Here is an 18,103-nt window from a genome sequence, read left to right on the forward strand (position 1 = left end):
CTGTGGCCTCACCAGAGATCTATACGATTCCATCGTGACCTCTCTGCTTTTATAATCTATACCCCAATTAATAAAGGCATATGCCTTTTTCATTACCCTATTAACCTGCTTTTCTGCCTTCAGAAATCTATGAACAAACATGGCAAGGTCCCTTTGTTCTTCAGAACTTCCAAGTACCTTTCACAGTATACCTCCTTGTCAAATTACTCCTTCCAAAGTGATTCACCTCACACTTTTCGGAGTTAAATTCCATCTGCCACTTATCCGCCCATTTGACCATCTAGTCTATATCTTCCTGTAACCCAAGACACTCGACCTCACTGTTAACCACCTGGCCAATCTTTGTGTCATCGGCAAACTTACTGATTCTCCCTCCCACATAGTCATCTATGTCATTTATATAAAGGATGAACAAAAGGGGGCTCAGCACGGATCCCTGTGGTACACCACTGGACACTGGTCTCCAGTACGAAAGCAGCCATCTGTCATCATCCTCTGTCTCCTACTGCTAAGCCAATTATGAATCCTCCTTATCAGATTACCCTGTATCCCAAGTGCATTTGCCTTCTTAATAAGTCTCCCATGTGGAACTTTGTCAAAGGCTTTGCTGAAATCTAAGAAAAGTGCATCAACTGCACTACCTTCATCCACACACCTGGTTGCATGCTCAAAAAATTCAATCAAATTAGTTAGACATGACCTCCCTCTGACAAAACCATGCTGACTGTCCCTGATCAAACCTTGCCTCTCCAGATGGAAATAGATTCTTTTGTTCAGAATTTTCTCCAGTAGTTTCCCAACTACAAATGTGAGAATCATGGATCTGTAGTCCCTTGGCTTGTCACCACAACCTTTCTTAAATAGTGGGACCACATTAGCTGTTCCCCAGTCCTCTGGCACCTGCCCAGTAAGAAGTCTTACAACACCGGTTAAAGTCCAACAGGTTTATTTGGTAGCATAAGCCACAAGCTTTCAGAGCACTGCTCCTTCCCCTGATGAAAGCTTGAAAGCTCTGAAAGCTTGTGGCTTGTGCTACCAAATAGACCTGTTGGATTTTAACTGCTGTTGTGAAACTTCTTCCTGTGCTTGCCCCAGTCCAATGCCGGCATCTCCACCTCGTGACCTCCCCAGTGACTAGGGAGGAATTAACAATTTGGGTCAGAACCCCTGCAATTTCCTCCCTTGCTTCCCACAACAGCCTGGGACACTGCCTGCATGCCTCCGTGCGTCTGTCTTTGTGCATCTCTCTGCCTGCGTGCCTCTGTCTCTCTGCCTGCGTGCCTCCGTCTCTCTGCCTGCGTGCCTCCGTCTCTCTGCCTGCGTGCCTCCGTCTCTCTGCTTGTCTTTGTCTATGTGCTTCTGTCTGTCTGCATGCTACCGTCTATTTGCCTGCATGCATCTGTTTCTCTGTCTGTCACCTTGCATATGTCTGCCTGCCTGTGTGTGTCTGCATGCATGTGTCTTCCTGCGCCTGCTAGCATACATTTGTCTGCACATGCCTGTCAGCATCTAACTTCCTGTATTTGTCTGTCTGTGTGCCTCTGTCTGTCTGTGTGCCTCTGTCTGTCTGCATTTGTCTGTGTTTTTGTCTGTCTGTGTTTTTGTCTGTCTATCTGTGTTTATCTGTCTGTCTGCATGCATCTATCTGTGCATCTCTCTGTGTGCGTCTGCCTGCATATGTCTATCTGCCTTGTCTGTGTGCATCAGTCTACATGCATTTGAATTTTCCCCTCTGTGTGCATCTGTCTGTCTGTATTTGTCTGCCTGTCTGCGTGCCCCTGTCTGTGTGCGTGCCCCTGTCTGCCTGCTTGTCCCTGTATGGCTGCATTACCATGTCTGTCTGTGTGTCCCTGTCTATCTGCACATCCCTATCTGTCTACGTGTCCTTGTCTGTCTGCGTGCCCCTATCTGCTTGCCCCTGTCTGTCTGTCTACGTGCCTCTGTGTTTCTGCGTGTCCTATCTGCCTGTTTGCCCCTGTCAGTCTGTGTGCCCATGTTTGTCTGTGTGTCCAGGTCAGTGTGCGTGCCCAGTCTGCCTGCTTGCCTGCCCCTGTCTGCGTGCGTGCCCCTGTCTGCGTGCGTGCCCCTGTCTGCGTGTGTGCCCCTGTCTGCGTGTGTGCCCCTGTCTGTCTGCGTGCCCCTGTCTGCCTGCATGCCCCTGTCTGTCTGCGTGCCTCTTTCTGCCTGCATGCCCATGTTTGCCTGCCTGGCCCCATCTCTGTGTGCCTCTGTCAGGCTGTGTATTCCTGTCTCTCTGCTTGCCCCTGTCTGCTGCTTGTCTCTCTGCTTGTGTGCTCCTGTCTGTCTGTGTGTCCTGGTCTGTGTGCGTGCCCCTGTTTGTTTGCGTCTCTTTGTCTGCCTGCATGCCTCCGCCTGTCTGCGCGCCCCCGCCTGTCTGCATGTCCTTGTCTGTTGCTTGCCCCATCCATCTACACAACCCTGTCTGTCTGCGTGCCCCTGTCTGTCTGCGTGCCCCTGTCTGTCTGCGTGCCCCTGTCTGTCTGCGTGCCCCTGTCTGTCTGCGTGCCCCTGTCTGCATGTCTGTCTTTCTGCTAGTCCCTGTCTGACCGCGTGCCTCTGTCTGCCTGCTTGCCCTTCTCTGCCTGTCTGTCTGCGTGCCTCTGTCTGTCAGTCTGCCTCTGTCTCTCTCTGTCTGTTTGTCCCTGTACGGCTGTGTTACCCTGTCTGTCTGTCTGCATGCTCCCGTCTGTCTGCGTGCCTCTGTCTGTCTGTGTCCCCCTGTCTGTTGCTTGTCCCTGTCTGTCTGCGTGCCTCTGTCTGTCTGTGTCCCCCTGTCTGTTGCTTGTCCCTGTTTGTCTGTGTGCCTCTGTGTTTCTGCTTGTCCCTATCTGCCTGCTTGCCCTTGTCTGTCTGTGTTCCTCTGTCTGTCTGTGTGCCCACAGTAAGAAGTCTGACAACACCAGGTTTAAGTCCAACTGATTTATTTGATATTACCCACAAGCTTTCGAGGTTTCCCTCTTCGTCAGGTGAATGGAGAGTTCTGGCCTCAGACAGAGCATATAAAGCACAGACAGTTTACAGATTACTGATTAGAATACAAGTCTTTACAACTAACCTGCTATTCAAGTCTTAAAGAGGCTAACAGTGTGAGTGGAAGGAGCATTAAGCCCAGGTTAAAGAGATGTGTATTGTCTCCAGACAGTACAGTGAGTGAGGTTTTGCAAACCCAGGCAAGTCATGGGGGTTACAGATAGTGCGGCATGAACCCAAGATCCCTGTTGAGACCGTCCTCATGTGTGCGGAACTTGGCTATCAGTCTCTGTTCAGCGACTCTGCGCTGTCGTGTGTTGTAAAGGCCGCCTTGGAGAATGCTTACCCGAAGGTCAGAGGCTGAATGCCCGTGACCACTGAAGTGTTCACCAACAGGAAGGGAACAGTCTTGCCTGGTGATTGTCGAGCGATGTTCATTCATCCGTTGTCGTACTGCCTGTGTGCCTCTGTCTTTCTGTTTGTCCCTGTCAGTCTGTGTGTCCCTGTCTGTCTGCATTCCTCCATCTGTGTCTGCGTTCCTCTGTATGTCTGTGTGCATCATCAGTCTGCGTGCCTCCATCTGTCTGCTTGTCTCTGTTTGCCTGCGTGTCCCGGTCTGTCTGCGTGTCCCGGTCTGTCTGCGTGTCCTGTCTGCTGCTTGTCCCATCCATCTGCACGGCCCAGTCTGCCTGCTTGCCCTTCTCTGCCGGCATGCCCCTGTCTGTCAGCGTGCCTCTGTCTCTCTCTATCTGTTTTTCCCTGTATGGCTGTGTTACCCTGTCTGTCTATGTGCCTCTGCCTGCTTGTCCATGCCTGCCTGTGTGCCTCGGCAGTCTATGTGCCTCTATCTGCCCGCTTGTCCCTGTCTGTCTGCTTGTCTCTGTCTGTCTGTGTGCCTCTGTTTGTCTATGTACCACTGTCTGTCTGCATTCCTCTGTCTGTGTGCCTCATCAGTCTGCTTGTCTCTGTCTGTCTGCTTGTCTCTGTCTGTCTGCTTGTCTCTGTCTGTCTGCTTGTCTCTGTCTGTCTGCTTGCCCCTGTCTGTCTGCTTGTCCTTGTCTGTCTGTGTGCCTCTGTTTGTCTATGTACCACTGTCTGTCTGCATTCCTCTGTCTGTGTGCCTCATCAGTCTGCTTGTCTCTGTCTGTCTGCTTGTCTCTGTCTGTCTGCTTGTCTCTGTCTGTCTGCTTGTCTCTGTCCGTCTGCTTGCCCCTGTCTGTCTGCTTGTCCTTGTCTGTCTGTGTGCCCTGTCTGCCAGCTTGCCTGCCCCGTCTGCCTGCCTGCCCCTGTCAATCTGCGCGTCCGTCTGTCTGCGTTTCCTTGTCTGCCTGCTTGCCCCTGTCTGTCTGCCTGCCCCTGTCTGCCTGCTAACCTCTGTTTGTCCCTGTCTGTCTGCTTATCCCCATCTGCCTGCTTGCCTTGTCTGTCTGTATGTCCTTGTCTGTCTGTGTGCCCCATCTGTCTGCGTGCCCCTGTCTGCCTGCTTCTGTCTGTCTGCATTCCTCCATCTGTTTCTGCGTTCCTCTGTCCTGAGTGTTTGGTAAGTTGATGGAGAGGATACTGAGGGACAGGATTTATGAACATTTAGAGAAGTATAGTATGATCAGAAATAATCAGCACGGCTTTGTCAAGGGCAGGTCATGTCTTACGAGCCTAGTTGAGTTCTTTGAAAATGTGACTGAAAACATTGATGAAGGAAGAGCGGTGGATGTGGTTTACATGGACTTCAGCAAGGCGTTTGATAAGGTCCCCCATGCAAGACTTCTTGAAAAGATGAGAGGGCTTGGGATCCAAGGGGCTTTGGCCTTATGGGATCCAGAACTGGCTTGCCCGCAGAAGGCAGAGAGTGATTGTGGATGGGTCTTTTTCTGCATGGAGGTCGGTCACCAGTGGAGTGCCCCAGGGACCTGTTCTAGGACCCTTGCTGTTTGTAATTTTCATAAATGATCTGGATGAGGAAGTGGAGGGATGGGTTGGTAAGTTTGCCGATGACACGAAGGTTGGTGGTGTTGTGGATGGTCTGGAGGGATGTCAGAAGTTGCAGTGTGACATAGATAGGATGCAGGACTGGGTGGAGAAGTGGCAGATGGACTTCAACGCAGATAAATGTGTAGTGGTCCATTTTGGCAGGACCAATGGGATGAAGGAATACAATATCAAGGGTAGGAGTCTTAGCAGTGTAGAGGATTGGAAGAACCTTGGGGTCCGGGTCCATAGGACTCTAAAATCAGCCTCGCAGGTGGAGGATGTGGTCAAGAAGGCGTATGGTGTACTAGCCTTCATTAATCGAGGGATTGAGTTTAGGAGTCGGGAGGTAATGCTGCAACTTTATAAGAGCTTAGTCAGACCCCACTTGGAGTACTGTGCTCAGTTCTGGTTGCCTCACTATAGGAAGGATGTGGAAGCTATTGAGAGGGTGCAGAGGAGATTTACAAGGATGTTGCCTGGATAGGGAGTCATGCCTTATGAAGATAGGTTGAGGGAGCTAGGGCTCTTCTCCCTGGAGAGACGAAGGTTGAGAGGTGACCTGATAGAGGTTTATAAGATGTTGAGAGGTATTGATCGGGTGGATTCTCGGAGGCTATTTCCCAGGGCTGAAATGGTCGCTATGAGAGGATACAGGTTTAAGGTGCTGGGGAGCAGGTACAGGGGAGATGTCAGGGGTAAGTTTTTCACTCAGAGGGTGGTGAGTGAGTGGAATCGGCTGGCTTCGGTGATGGTGGAGGCAAACTTATTGGGTCTTTTAAGAGACTTCTGGACGAGTACATGGGATTTAATGGGACTGAGTGTTATAAATAGGCCAGGTAGGTAAGGATATGATCGGCGCGACTTGTGGGCTGAAGGGCCTGTTTGTGCTGTAATGTTCTATGTCTGTCTGTGTGCCTCCATCAGTTTATGTGTCTCTGTCTGTCTGCTTGCCCCTGTCTGTCTGCGTGCCTCTGTCTGTGAGACACAGTCTGCCTGCATGCCCCTATCTATTTGCGTGCCTCTGTCTGTCTGTGAGACCCAGTCTGCCTGCATGCCCCTGTCTGTCTGTGTGTCTCTGTCAGGATTTATGAACATTTAGAGAAGTATAGTATGATCAGGAATAGTCAGCACAGCTTTGTCAAGGGCAGGTCATGTCTTACGAGCCTAGTTGAGTTCTTTGAAAATGTGACTGAAAACATTGACGAAGGAAGAGCGGTGGATGTGGTTTACATGGACTTCAGCAAGGCGTTTGATAAGGTCCCCCATGCAAGACTTCTTGAGAAGGTGAGAGGACTTGGGATCCAAGGGGCTGTTGCCTTGTGGATCCAGAACTGGCTTGCCTGCAGAAGGCAGAGAGTGGTTGTGGATGGGTCTTTTTCTGCATGGAGGTCGGTCACCAGTGGAGTGCCCCAGGGATCTGTTCTAGGACCACTGCTGTTTGCCTCTGTCTATCTGCATGACCCAGTTTGCCTGCATGCCCCAGTCTCTGTGTGCCCCTGTCTGTCTGAGAGCCCCTCTCTGTCTGCTTGCACCTGTATGTCTGTGTGCCTCTGTCTGCCTGCTTGTTCCTGTCTGTCCGCATGCCTCTGTCTGTCTGTGTGCCTCTGTCTGCTTGCCCCTATCTGTCTGTCTGCGTGCCTCTGTGTTTCTGCTTGCCCCTTTCTGTCTGCTTGCTCCTGTCAGTCTGTGCATCCCTGTCTGTCTGCTTACCCCTGCCTGTCTGTGTGCCCGGTCTGTCTGCTTGCCCTATCTGTCTGCATGTCCTTGTCTGTCTGCGTGCCCTGTCTGTCTGCATGTCCCAGTTTGCCTGCATGCCCCAGTCTCTGCGCGCCCCCGTCTGTCTGCATGCCTCTGTCTGCCTGCTTAACCTTTTCCTGTCAGGTTGCCTCGCCTGTCTGCATGTCTCTGTCTGTTTGCATGCCACTCTCTTCTGCATGCTTCTGCCTGTCTGCATGCCTCTGTCTGTCCGTGTGCCTCTATGTGTCTGCTTTCCCCTGTCCATTGCTTGCCCCTGTCTGTCTGTCTGCGTGCCCCTGTCTGTCTGTCTGCGTGCCTCTGTGTTTCTGCTTGTCCCTGTCTGTCTGCTTGTCCCTGCCTGTCTGCATGTCTCTGTCAGTTTGTTTGTCACTGTCTGTCTGCCTGCTTGTCCCTGTCAGTCTGTGTATCCCTGTCTGTTGCTTGCCCCTATCTGTCTGTCTGTTTGCCCCTGTCTGTCTGCGTGCCCCGTCTGTCTGCGTGCCACTATTTGCATCTACCTGTTTGCGTACATCTGTCTGCGTAACCCTTTCTGTCAGCTTGCCCCTATCTGCCTGCTTGCCCGACTGTCTGTGTGCCCTTGTCTGTCTGGCTGCCCCTGTCTGTCTGCTTGCTTCTGTCTGTATGCATTCCTCCATCTGTGTCTGTGTGCCTCTGTATGATTCTGTCTGCCTGCGTGCCTCTTTCTGCCTGCTTCCTCTTTTTGTCTATGAACGCCTGTATGTCTACGTGCCCCTGTCTGTCTGCTTGTCTCCATCTGTCTGTATGCCTCTGTCTGCCTGCTTGACCTTGTTTGTCTGCATTACCCTGTCTGTTTGCTTGCTTCTGTCTGTCAGCGTGCCTCTACCTGTGAATGTGTCTGTGTGCCTCTGTCTGCTTTCTTCTGTTTGCCTGTGTGCTTGCTTGCCCCTGTCTGTCTGCGTTCCCTTGTCTGTCTGCATGTCCCTGACTGTCTGCGTGCCCCTGTCTGTCTCCTTGCACCTGTTTGGCATGCCTCTATCTGTCTGCCTTTGTCTGTGTGTAATGTTGTGCATCTGTCTATCTGTGTGCATCCAACCATGGAGTTTTTGACTCTACCATAAATGGAAAAATGTTTCCGTGTCTACCCCGTCAAAACTCCTTCATAATGCTTAAGATCACCATGAGGTAACCCTGCAGCTTCTCTGAGAAAAAGGATCCTGAGCTGTTCCTCCTATGGAACAGGCTGGTTTTTGTCCATACATTACTGGATGTCTGTCATTTCCTCACTATATCCCACAATACCTCCCCTCATGGCTACAGCTGATCCTCAGTATTGTAGCTGCATTGACAGCCAGCCTCCTGTATCAACCCCTGGGCCGTGGCAGTGTGAAATCGCTGGGTATCAGGAACCTGTTTGGGCTGTGGGGGATGGGAGTGGAATCGGAGCAAGTGTTGCGCAGAATGCAGATCGGTTGTAACCTGATGTTGACATTAATTCTGGATCAACCATTCAGCTGGAAGACAGGGGAGTGGAGCACTTGCTCAATGACGTGTGGGGGAGGGGTACAGACCCGCTCTGTGTTCTGTACCCTGTCGGAGGGGAGTCAAGGCGAGACAGTCCGGGACGATGTGGAATGTGCCGCAATTACAGTGAAGCCGCCCAGCCAGCAGGCCTGCAATATGCTGCAGTGTGCTACATGGAGCTCTGGCCATTGGTCTGAGGTATGTCTCAAACTAGTCTCTGTTCACTCCACTCAAACACTTTGTTCCACTAAAGGAAGAACTTGCACTTCACCAGAACCTTCCCTGTCCTCAGGACTTCATTGCCAGTGAAAGACTTCTAAAATGTACCAATTGTTGTAATGTAGGGGATGTGGCAGCCATTTTTTGCACAGCAAGATCCCAGAAACTATGACTCTATGAGAAACATAATGAAACTGAGTAATCTGTTTAGGTGATATTGGTGGAAGGATAAACACTAGCCAGGGCGCAGTGGTTAACTCCCCTGCTCTTCTTCCAAATTACCAATTCTCCAACTGTTCAGGAATCTCCAACAATTAAAGATTAATCTGCAGGATATTTTTAGGAGCGACTATAGAAGAAACAGTCATAAGGACATTTAAAAAAAACTACTGTTTAGAGACTTTGAACAGTTTTGTTTATTAGTTGAAGAAAATATCTGCAGTGTTTGGAGAGGTTACAGAAAAGATTTACCATGGAGGGCATTAGTTATGAGGAGAGGTTGGAGAAACTTGATTTATTCTCACTGGAATGACAGAGATTGAGGGGAGACCTGATAGAAATCTACAAGATTATGAGGGGCGTGGACAGAGTGGATAGTCATTAGGATAGTTATTAGGAGGCACGGTTTAAGGGGCAAGGTCTAAAGGAGATGTATGAGGCAAGTTTTTTTTACACAGAGGGTGGTGGGTGCCCGGAACTCGCTGCCAGGGGAGGTAGTGGAAGCAGATACGATAGTGACTTCTAAGGGGCACCCTGACAAGTAGATGAATAGGATGGGAATAGAGGGATATGATTCCCGGAAGGGTAAGGGGGTTTTAGCTAAGTCAGGCAATATGGTCAGTGCAGGCTCGGAGGGCCAAAGGGCCTGTTCCTGTGCTGTAGTTTTCGTTGTTCTTTGTGAAAAGACTGAGTGACTGACATGTTCAAACATCATCCATTCAGGTAAGAAAGGGTGGGATTCTCCACATCCACCATAATCTGATTCACAGTGACAGAGGCAGCCTGCCATTGGCCAGCAGCAGCATCTTCCGCCCCCGCCGTTGTGGATGGGGTTTCCTGTTCGATGCACTCCCCTAGTCTTTGGGAAACCCAGAGGGGTTGGCGGGACCAGAAGATCCTGCCAGGAAAAGCAGGTGGAAGATTCCAGCCAAAAGGTCTGCATGCTTTCCGATTGGCTGTGGGGAATTGGTGCTTAGTGAGAATGGGTATTTTAGTCGATCAGTGGAGGGAGTTGTTGCTGGCAGTGGCCTTGTGATGGAACATAAGAAATAGGAGCAGGAGTAGGCCATCTGGCCCTTCGAGCCTGCCCCACCATTCAATAAGATCATGGCTGATCTGTCGTGGCTCAGTTCCACTTTCCCGCCCTCTCCCCATAACCCTTAATCCCCTCTCTTATCAAAAACCCATCAACCCGCGTCTTAAAAATATTTAGTGAGGCAGCCTCCACCACTTCAACGGGCAGAGAATTCCAGAGATTCACCACCCTTTGAGTGAAGAAGTTCCTCCTCAACTCCGTTCTAAACCGCCCCCCCTTTATCTTGAGGCTGTGCCCCCAAGTCCTACTGTCCTTTCTGAGCGGGAAGAGTCTCTCCACCTCTACCCTATCCATCCCATTCATCATCTTATAAAGAACAAAGAACAAAACCAGCCTGGGAAACAGGCCCTTCGGCCCAACGAGCCCGCGCCGCCATCTCAACACCACCAGTCCACCTCTCTACCCACGACCCCTGTCTAATGTTTTATGGCCATCCAGATTGAGGGAAACTGATTTAGGGACAATTTATTACTGCCAATCAGCCTAACAGCACATCTTTGGGGTGTGGGAGGAAACCGGAGCACCCGGAGAAAACCCACGCAAGCACGGGGAGAATGTGCAAACTCCGACAGACACCGGCCCAAATCCATGTGTCTGCACAGCAATCAGTGATAGTCGCTGAGCTGTCGTTTTGCCCAGTATCTTGTCCAGTTTAGGCACACACTAACGACATGAAGCACTAGGCCAATCTTGAACATCCAAGAGCAGCCCCAGTAAGACCCATTGCTTGTATACCCCTCGTTGGACGAGGTGGACGACTTAAAACCTGTGAATGAAAAGAGAAAAACATTATTATCATACCATACCCATTTACATTACCAGGGACGCCCCAATGCTAATGACCCTTATTTAAAACAATCTCCTATATCCATCCATCTCCAACCCAGTCATGTGCCTGTCTAAGTTACTCTTAAATGACTCTAGCGTGTTTGTCTCCACCACCTTACTTGGCAGAGCATTCCATATCCCCACTACCTTCTGTGTGAAAAACACAATGAGATCTCCCCTCGTTCTTCTAAACTCTAACGAGTACAAGCCTAGTTTATTCAGCCTCTCCTCATAGTTCAACCCCCTCAACTCCGGTATCAGCCTAGTAAACCTCCTCTGCACTCCCTCCAAGGCCAAAATATCCTTGCGCAAGTGCGGCGACCAAAACTGCACACAGTACTCCAGCTGCGGCCTCACCAGTGCCCTGTACAGTTGCAGCAAGACCTCCCTACTTTTATATTCAATCCCCCTCGCTATGAAGGCCAGCATCCCATTCGCCTTCCTGACCACCTGCTGCACCTGCAGGCTGGGTTTTTGCGACTCATGCACAAGGACCCCGAGGTCCCTCTGCACCGTCGCCTGCTGCAGTTTTTCGCCATGTAAGTAATAGTCCTTCCTACCATTATTCCTACCAAAGTGGACAACTTCACACTTGCCAACGTTAAATTCCATTTGCCAGTTCGTGGCCCATTCACCCAGCCTATCTAGATCCTTCTGCAGACTCTCCACACCCTCCGCACGATTTGCCATTCCACCAATCTTGGTGTCATCAGCAAATTTCGACACCATACACTCGGTTCCCTCCTCCAGATCATCTATATAAATGGTCAGTAGCTGAGGCCCCAGCACCGACCCCTGGGGCACTCCACTAGTCACCAACCGCCAATCCGAATAGCACCCACTGACCCCCACTCTCTGCCTCCTATTTGACAGCCAATCCTCTATCCACGCTAACACCCTACCCCCAACTCCATGTCCCCTGACCTTCTGCAATAACCTCTTGTGAGGCACCTTATCAAACGCCTTCTGAAAATCAAGAAACACCACATCTACCGGCTCTCCTCTATCCACTGCCCTAGACACATCCTCATAGAACTCCAATAAATTCGTCAGACACGACTTCCCCTTAACGAAACCGTGCTGTGTCTGCTCAATCAAACAATTCTCAAGATGCCTCGCTATTTTCTCCTTGATCACGGATTCTAACATTTTACCTACAACAGACGTTAAACTAACCGGCCTATAATTCCCTGCCTTTTGCCTGCCACCCTTCTGAAACAACAGCGTAACATTAGCCGTTTTCCAATCTTCCGGCACTTCCCCGAAATCCAGCGATGTTTGGAAAATAATCACCAAGGCATCCACTATCACCTCCGCCATTTCTTTCAGAACCCTTGGATGCATTCCATCCGGTCCTGGGGACTTGTCCACAATCAGTCCCTCCAGTCTGTCGAGCACCGCCTCTCTAGTAACAATAATGTCATTCAGGCCCTCCAATCCTGCCATCTTTCCATCGCTAACACCCGGCAAATTATTCACGTCCTCCTACGTGAAGACAGAAACAAAAAAGTTATTCAAGACCTCAGCCATTTCCCCATCCCCTACCACTAAGTCCCCCCTTCTCATCCTCTAAGGGACCAACGTTCACCCTAGCCAGCCTCTTCCTTTTTATATATTTATAAAAACTCTTACTATCCTTTTTTATATTAAGCGCTAGCCCAGCTTCATAGTTTATCCTACCTTTCTTTATCATCTTCTTTGTCATTCTTTGTTGACATTTAAACCTCTCCCAATCCTCTTCTCTCCCACTACTCTTAGCTACTCTAAACGCGTCCGCTTTTAATTTAACACTTTCCTTTACCTCCTTCGTTATCCACGGCTGATTATCTCTCCTCCTACGATCCTTTTTAACCATCGGAATAAATTTCTGCTGAGCACCAAGAAAGATGTCCTTAAAGATCCTCCACTGTTCCTCAGCAGACCTACCTTCCAACGTGCTCCCCCAGTCCACATTCGCCAATTCCTCTCTCATCCTACCATACTCCCCTCTGTTCAAACAAAGGACACATGTCCGGGAACCCACTTTCTCCTCCTCCATCTGCATCAGAAACTCCACCATACAATGATCACTCTTCCCAAGAGGATCCTTCACCACAAGGTCCCTAATTCTACCTGCCTCATTACATAACACCAGATCCAAGATAGCTCGCTCCCTCGTCGGCTCCAACACACACTGTTCAAGGAAATTATCCCGGCAGCATTCCAAGAACTCCTCCTCGAGCCCACTGCGTCCAACATGGGTCGACCAATCAATATGTAGATTGAAATCCCCCATAATTATCGCTGTCCCATTCCTGCACGCCGCACTTATTTGCGCGTTAACAGCCCGCCCCACCTCCAGATCAGTATTTGGGGGCCTATAAACGACACCCACCAGCGTCTTCCTCCCTTTGCTGTTCCTAATCTCCACCCACAACGATTCCACTTTCTGGTCTTTGGCTCCTATATCTTCCCTTACTACCATCCTGATACTATCCTTAATCAGCAGAGCTACCCCCCCCCCCACCCCACTTTTTCCTCCCGCCTATCCTTCCTAAACACTTGATACCCCTGGACATTCAGCTCCCAGTCCCTGTCACCTTGCAGCCACGTCTCTGTAATGGCCACCAGATCATATCCATTTGTGCTGATCTGCGCCACCAGCTCATTCACTTTGTTCCGAATGCTTCGTGCATTCAGATAAAGTGTCTTCATCCCAGCCTTCACCTGGACCCTATTTGCCAGAACGCCACCAACCTTACTCATGCCCCCTACTCCTTTTATTATTGGGACATCCTTGGCCTCTTCCTGTATCTGTACCCTCTCCTTTACTTTCGACCCTGTAATTTCACCTACCCTCGCACCCTCCCCCCCCCCCCCAATTAGTTTAAAGCCCTGTCTACAGTCCTATTTACACGATTCGCCAGGACTCTGGCCCCAGCACGGTTCAGACCAACCCCATCCCACCTGAACAGGTCCCACCTACCCCAATACTGGTGCCAATGCCCCATAAATTCAAACCCATGCATCCCACACCAATCCCTGAGCCACCCATTCACTTCCTTAATCCTGTCAACCCTACGCCCGTCTGCACTCGGTTCAGGCAGTAGCCCAGAGATAACCACCTTGTCGGTTCTACTTTGTAATTCCATTCCCAGTTTTTCATACTCCCTCCCCAGATCCTCAGTTTGCATTTTGCCTACGTCATTGGCACCCACATGTACTACAATGACCAGAACCTGCTGGAATATATCCATCCAGACCTGCTGATCTTACTTTCCTGGAATTCCTGTGTCCACCTGAGAGGGCCTCACCTTAACATTTCATCTGAAAGACAGGATCTCCAACAGTGCAGCACTCCCTCAGTACACCAATGGCAGTGTAAGGTTCATCATCAATGACATCTCAGCAGGATGATTCTGAAAGGGAGACTGTGGAAAGCTAAGGTTTAGTTGATGGCAATAAAGCATTCAGATGTACAGGCTGTGGCTGTTTAAACAACAGTGACTGCATTTCATTATCATAGGATATCACAGAACAGAAAGAGGCCATTTGATCCATCATGTCTCTGCTGCCCCTTTGAAGGAGATATCCCCTTTGTCTCAAATTTACTTAACAATGTACATTTGTTAACAGAAGACCTCACTCCTTATAAGGTGTCAAGAGATATGGAGCAAAGGTGAACAAATTGATTCCTTCTGTTTCTTTACTTCTTTTAAATAAAACTTTGTAATAAACAATAACCTTAGCAGGCTGCCTCTTGGCTTGCGTGTTATGCTTATTTTTAATTCTGTAAGTACCTCCTGTTCTGTTTTTCAGTGTTCAGTAACGTGCGGTGAGGGGATTCAGACCAGGTCTGTTTCATGTGTGTTAAAGTCAGGGAACCAGCTCCCAGACTTTGTTTGTTCCTCTCAGTTAAAGCCCTTGGGAGTTCGGGTCTGTGAGCTTGCCGCCTGCAGAGATGTCTTCTCGTGGTATATTGGGGCCTGGAGCTTGGTAAGTGACACATTGACTTTACAACACAGAAGCTGGCCATTCAGGCCAACTGCTCTGTCCTGATGTTGATGTTCCAGACCCAACTCCTCTTCATGTCTCAACTAACCCCACCAGCATATGTTTAAGTGTTTATCAAGGCTCCCTTTCGATCTATTTGTGTGATTCACATCAATTCACACTATGTCAATGAGTTCGCCAGTCCTGGACTTTCCCTCCAGTGGAAATACCTTTCTTACAAAATGATAGAACCACAGGAAAGTTGCAGTAGGGTAAGAGGCTGTTCAGCCCATCGTTTTTGCACCAGCTGAAAAAAGAGAGAGAAAAGAAACTAGACATTTATTTTAATTGCACCTTCCAGCACCTGGTCACTGGTCTTACAGGTTGCCATGATGTGGAGATGCCGGCGTTGGACTGGGGTGAGCACAGTGAGAAGTCTCACAACACCAGGTTAAAGTCCAACAGGTTTATTTGGTAGCAAACGCTGCTAGCTTTCAAAGTGTGCTTCTCACCTGATGAAGGAACAGTGCTTCGAAAGCTAGTGGCTTTGGCTACCATATAAACCTGTTGGACTTTAACAAGGTGTTGTGAGACTACTTACGGGCTGCAGCACTTCAGACACAGACCCAGGTGCCTTTTAAATAAGTTGCACATTTCAGCCTCAACCATCATTAGGCAGTGAATTCCAGATGTCCTTCACCCTCTGGGTGAAAAGATTTTCCAGATGTCCTCGCTACTATTTCTACTAATCACCTTAAATCTATGCCCCAGTAACTGACCTTTCAACAAGGTCACCCTCACACTTCCCTAGAGGAAGCAGCTTCAGACTGTTCAGTCTATTGGGATAGTTTTAACCTCTCAGATTGTGCTATCTTCCCAATCCTGTCCTGCGTTTTTGCTACCCAGTGTTCTCCAATGGGGTGCAGAAAACATTTTTTATGTTATGGGTTCACAACGTGAGCCTCAATCATGATGACTTCACTATGTTTGAGCCTGTGTGTTGTATGTTGCTAAAAAAACCCGCTAACCTGTCAGCTCCGACAGTGGCTATGCGACCATACATTAGAATGCAGAAATTAGGAGTGGAAACTGTAACTGATCAAATAACACCTATTACCCAGGCATCGTCCCATTCCAGGAGGATATGGAACCTTTATGGCCTAATAGGAGACAATCTCTATTTGATAGAAATCCAACAGGAAATTGTTTATGGGACTGAAACCCAACAGGAGACAGTGTCTATGGGACTGAAATCCAACAGGACACAGTGTCTATGGGAGTGAAACCCAACAGGAGACAGTGTCAATGGGACTGAAACCCAACAGGAGACAGTGTCAATGGGACTGAAACCCAACAGGAGGCAGTGTCAATGGGACTGAAACCCAACAGGAGACAGTGTCAATGGGACTGAAACCCAACAGGAGACAGTGTCAATGGGACTGAAACCCAACAGGAGACAGTGTCAATGGGACTGAAACCCAACAGGAGACAGTGTCAATGGGACTGAAACCCAACAGGAGACAGTGTCAATGGGACTGAAACCCAACAGGAGACAGTGTCAATGAGACTAAAACCCAACAGGAGACAGTGTCAATGGGACTGAAACCCAACAGGAGACAGTGTCTATGGGAGTGAAACCCAACAGGAGACAGTGTCTGTGGGAGTGAAACCCAACAGGAGACAGTGTCTATGGGAGTGAAACCCAACAGGAGACAGTGTCTATGGGAGTGAAACCCAACAGGAGACAGTGTCTATGGGAGTGAAACCCAACAGGAGACAGTGTCTATGGGAGTGAAACCCAACAGGAGACAGTGTCTATGGGAGTGAAACCCAACAGGAGACAGTGTCTATGGGAGTGAAACCCAACAGGAGACAGTGTCTATGGGAGTGAAACCCAACAGGAGACAGTGTCTATGGGAGTGAAACCCAACAGGAGACAGTGTCTATGGGACTGAAACCCAACAGGAGACAGTGTCTATGGGAGTGAAACCCAACAGGAGACAGTGTCTATGGGACTGAAACCCAACAGGAGACAGTGTCTATGGGAGTGAAACCCAACAGGAGACAGTGTCTATGGGACTGAAACCCAACAGGAGACAGTGTCTATGGGACTGAAACACAACAGGAGACAGTGTCTATGGGACTGAAACACAACAGGAGACAGTGTCTATGGGACTGAAACACAACAGGAGACAGTGTCAATGAGACTAAAACCCAACAGGAGACAGTGTCTATGGGACTGAAACCCAATAGGAGAGTGTCAATGGGACTGAAACCCAACAGGAGACAGTGTCTATGGGAGTGAAACCCCACGGTTGACAGTGTCTAATGGACTGACACCCAACAGGAGACAATGGGCTCGATTTTACCAAAAATTTGCGCCCATTTTCAGGTGCGAAATCGCAGTAAATTCGGGCGTCAGGCCTGTAACACGATCTGCATCCGAGACAGTGTCTATCTGGGGGAGACCCAACAGGGGAGAGTATCTATGGGATTGAAACTTAACATGAGACGGTGTCTACGGGAGAGAAATCCAACCGGAGACGGTGTCTACGGGAGAGAAATCCAACCGGAGACGGTGTCTACGGGAGAGAAATCCACCCGGAGACGGTGTCTACGGGAGAGAAATCCAACCGGAGACATTGGGCCCGAATTTACCAATTGGAGGCTAAGAGCCAGATCCGGACGTGAAACAGATCCAAGCCCGGAATCCTCATTCCAGTCCGCCCATATGCTTTTTTGCCGGCTCTGTTCTGGTCTGGCGGTGTAGGGCTTAGCGCTGCCGGAACGATCAGAGCTCTGAACTGCACATGCGCAATTCGAAAAAAATCTGAAACAGTGTGCCCGGACGTGAAAAACACAACCAGCAGAGAGAGCAGGGGCGAGGGGGGTGTGGGGGGGGGGGGTGGATGGGGAGGAGGATGAGCAGCAATCGGACCCCTTTGGGATGCAGGCCCCCCGGGCAGACGCCCCCCAATCAGATCCCCCCACCGGGAGGCAGCACCCCCGATCAGTCCCCCCCGGGAGGCAGCCCCTCTCCAATCAGAAGCCCCCGGGAGGCAGCCCCCCCGTCTGCGATTGGACCCCTCAGGGAGGTAGGCTCCTCCGGCAGACCTTCTCCCCATGGTCAGACTTGTTGATGTGGAGATGCCAGTGTTGGACTGGGTTGGACACAGTAAGATGTCACGTAACACCAGGTTAGAGTGCTGTTGGACTGGTGTTGTGAGACTTCTTACTGCACTCGTTGAACAGCCTGCAGCACCTTCCCAGCCTTCCACTGGTGTCTGCCGGAGGAGAGGGGGGGGGTCAGGTGGATGTCTGGTTGGGGGGGGAGGGTAGGATGGTCTTGGGAGAATCTCCACCACCGCCCACCCCACAACCAGTGATCCACCTGACCCACCCCCTCTCCTCCGGCAGACACCAGTGGAAGGCCGGGAAGGTGCTGCAGGCTGTTCAACGAGTGCAGTAAGTCTCACAACACCAGTCCAACAGCACTCTAACCTGGTGTTGTGAGACTTCTTACTGTGTTCACCCTGGTCCAACACTGGCATCTCCACATCAACGAGCGCA

At 50.0% G+C, this 18,103-nt stretch overlaps 1 protein-coding gene across 7 annotated transcripts in view; it reads left to right on the plus strand.

Annotated features, from left to right (window-relative positions):
* The window catches only part of LOC145352695 (papilin-like), a 201,368-nt gene that overhangs the window by 127,681 nt on the left and 55,584 nt on the right, over positions 1-18,103 (plus strand). For all 7 annotated transcript variants that reach the window (XM_080202920.1, XM_080202919.1, XM_080202921.1 and 4 more), the window contains 2 exons: positions 8,190-8,397; positions 14,360-14,536. In XM_080202920.1, the coding sequence (XP_080059046.1) occupies positions 8,190-8,397; positions 14,360-14,536 (385 nt within the window). The remainder of the gene's footprint in view (positions 1-8,189; positions 8,398-14,359; positions 14,537-18,103) is intronic.

This window comes from Carcharhinus amblyrhynchos, chromosome 14 (assembly GCF_965287045.1).
Source record: "Carcharhinus amblyrhynchos chromosome 14, sCarAmb.v2.hapA, whole genome shotgun sequence".
NCBI classification, from domain to species: Eukaryota; Metazoa; Chordata; class Chondrichthyes; order Carcharhiniformes; family Carcharhinidae; genus Carcharhinus; species Carcharhinus amblyrhynchos.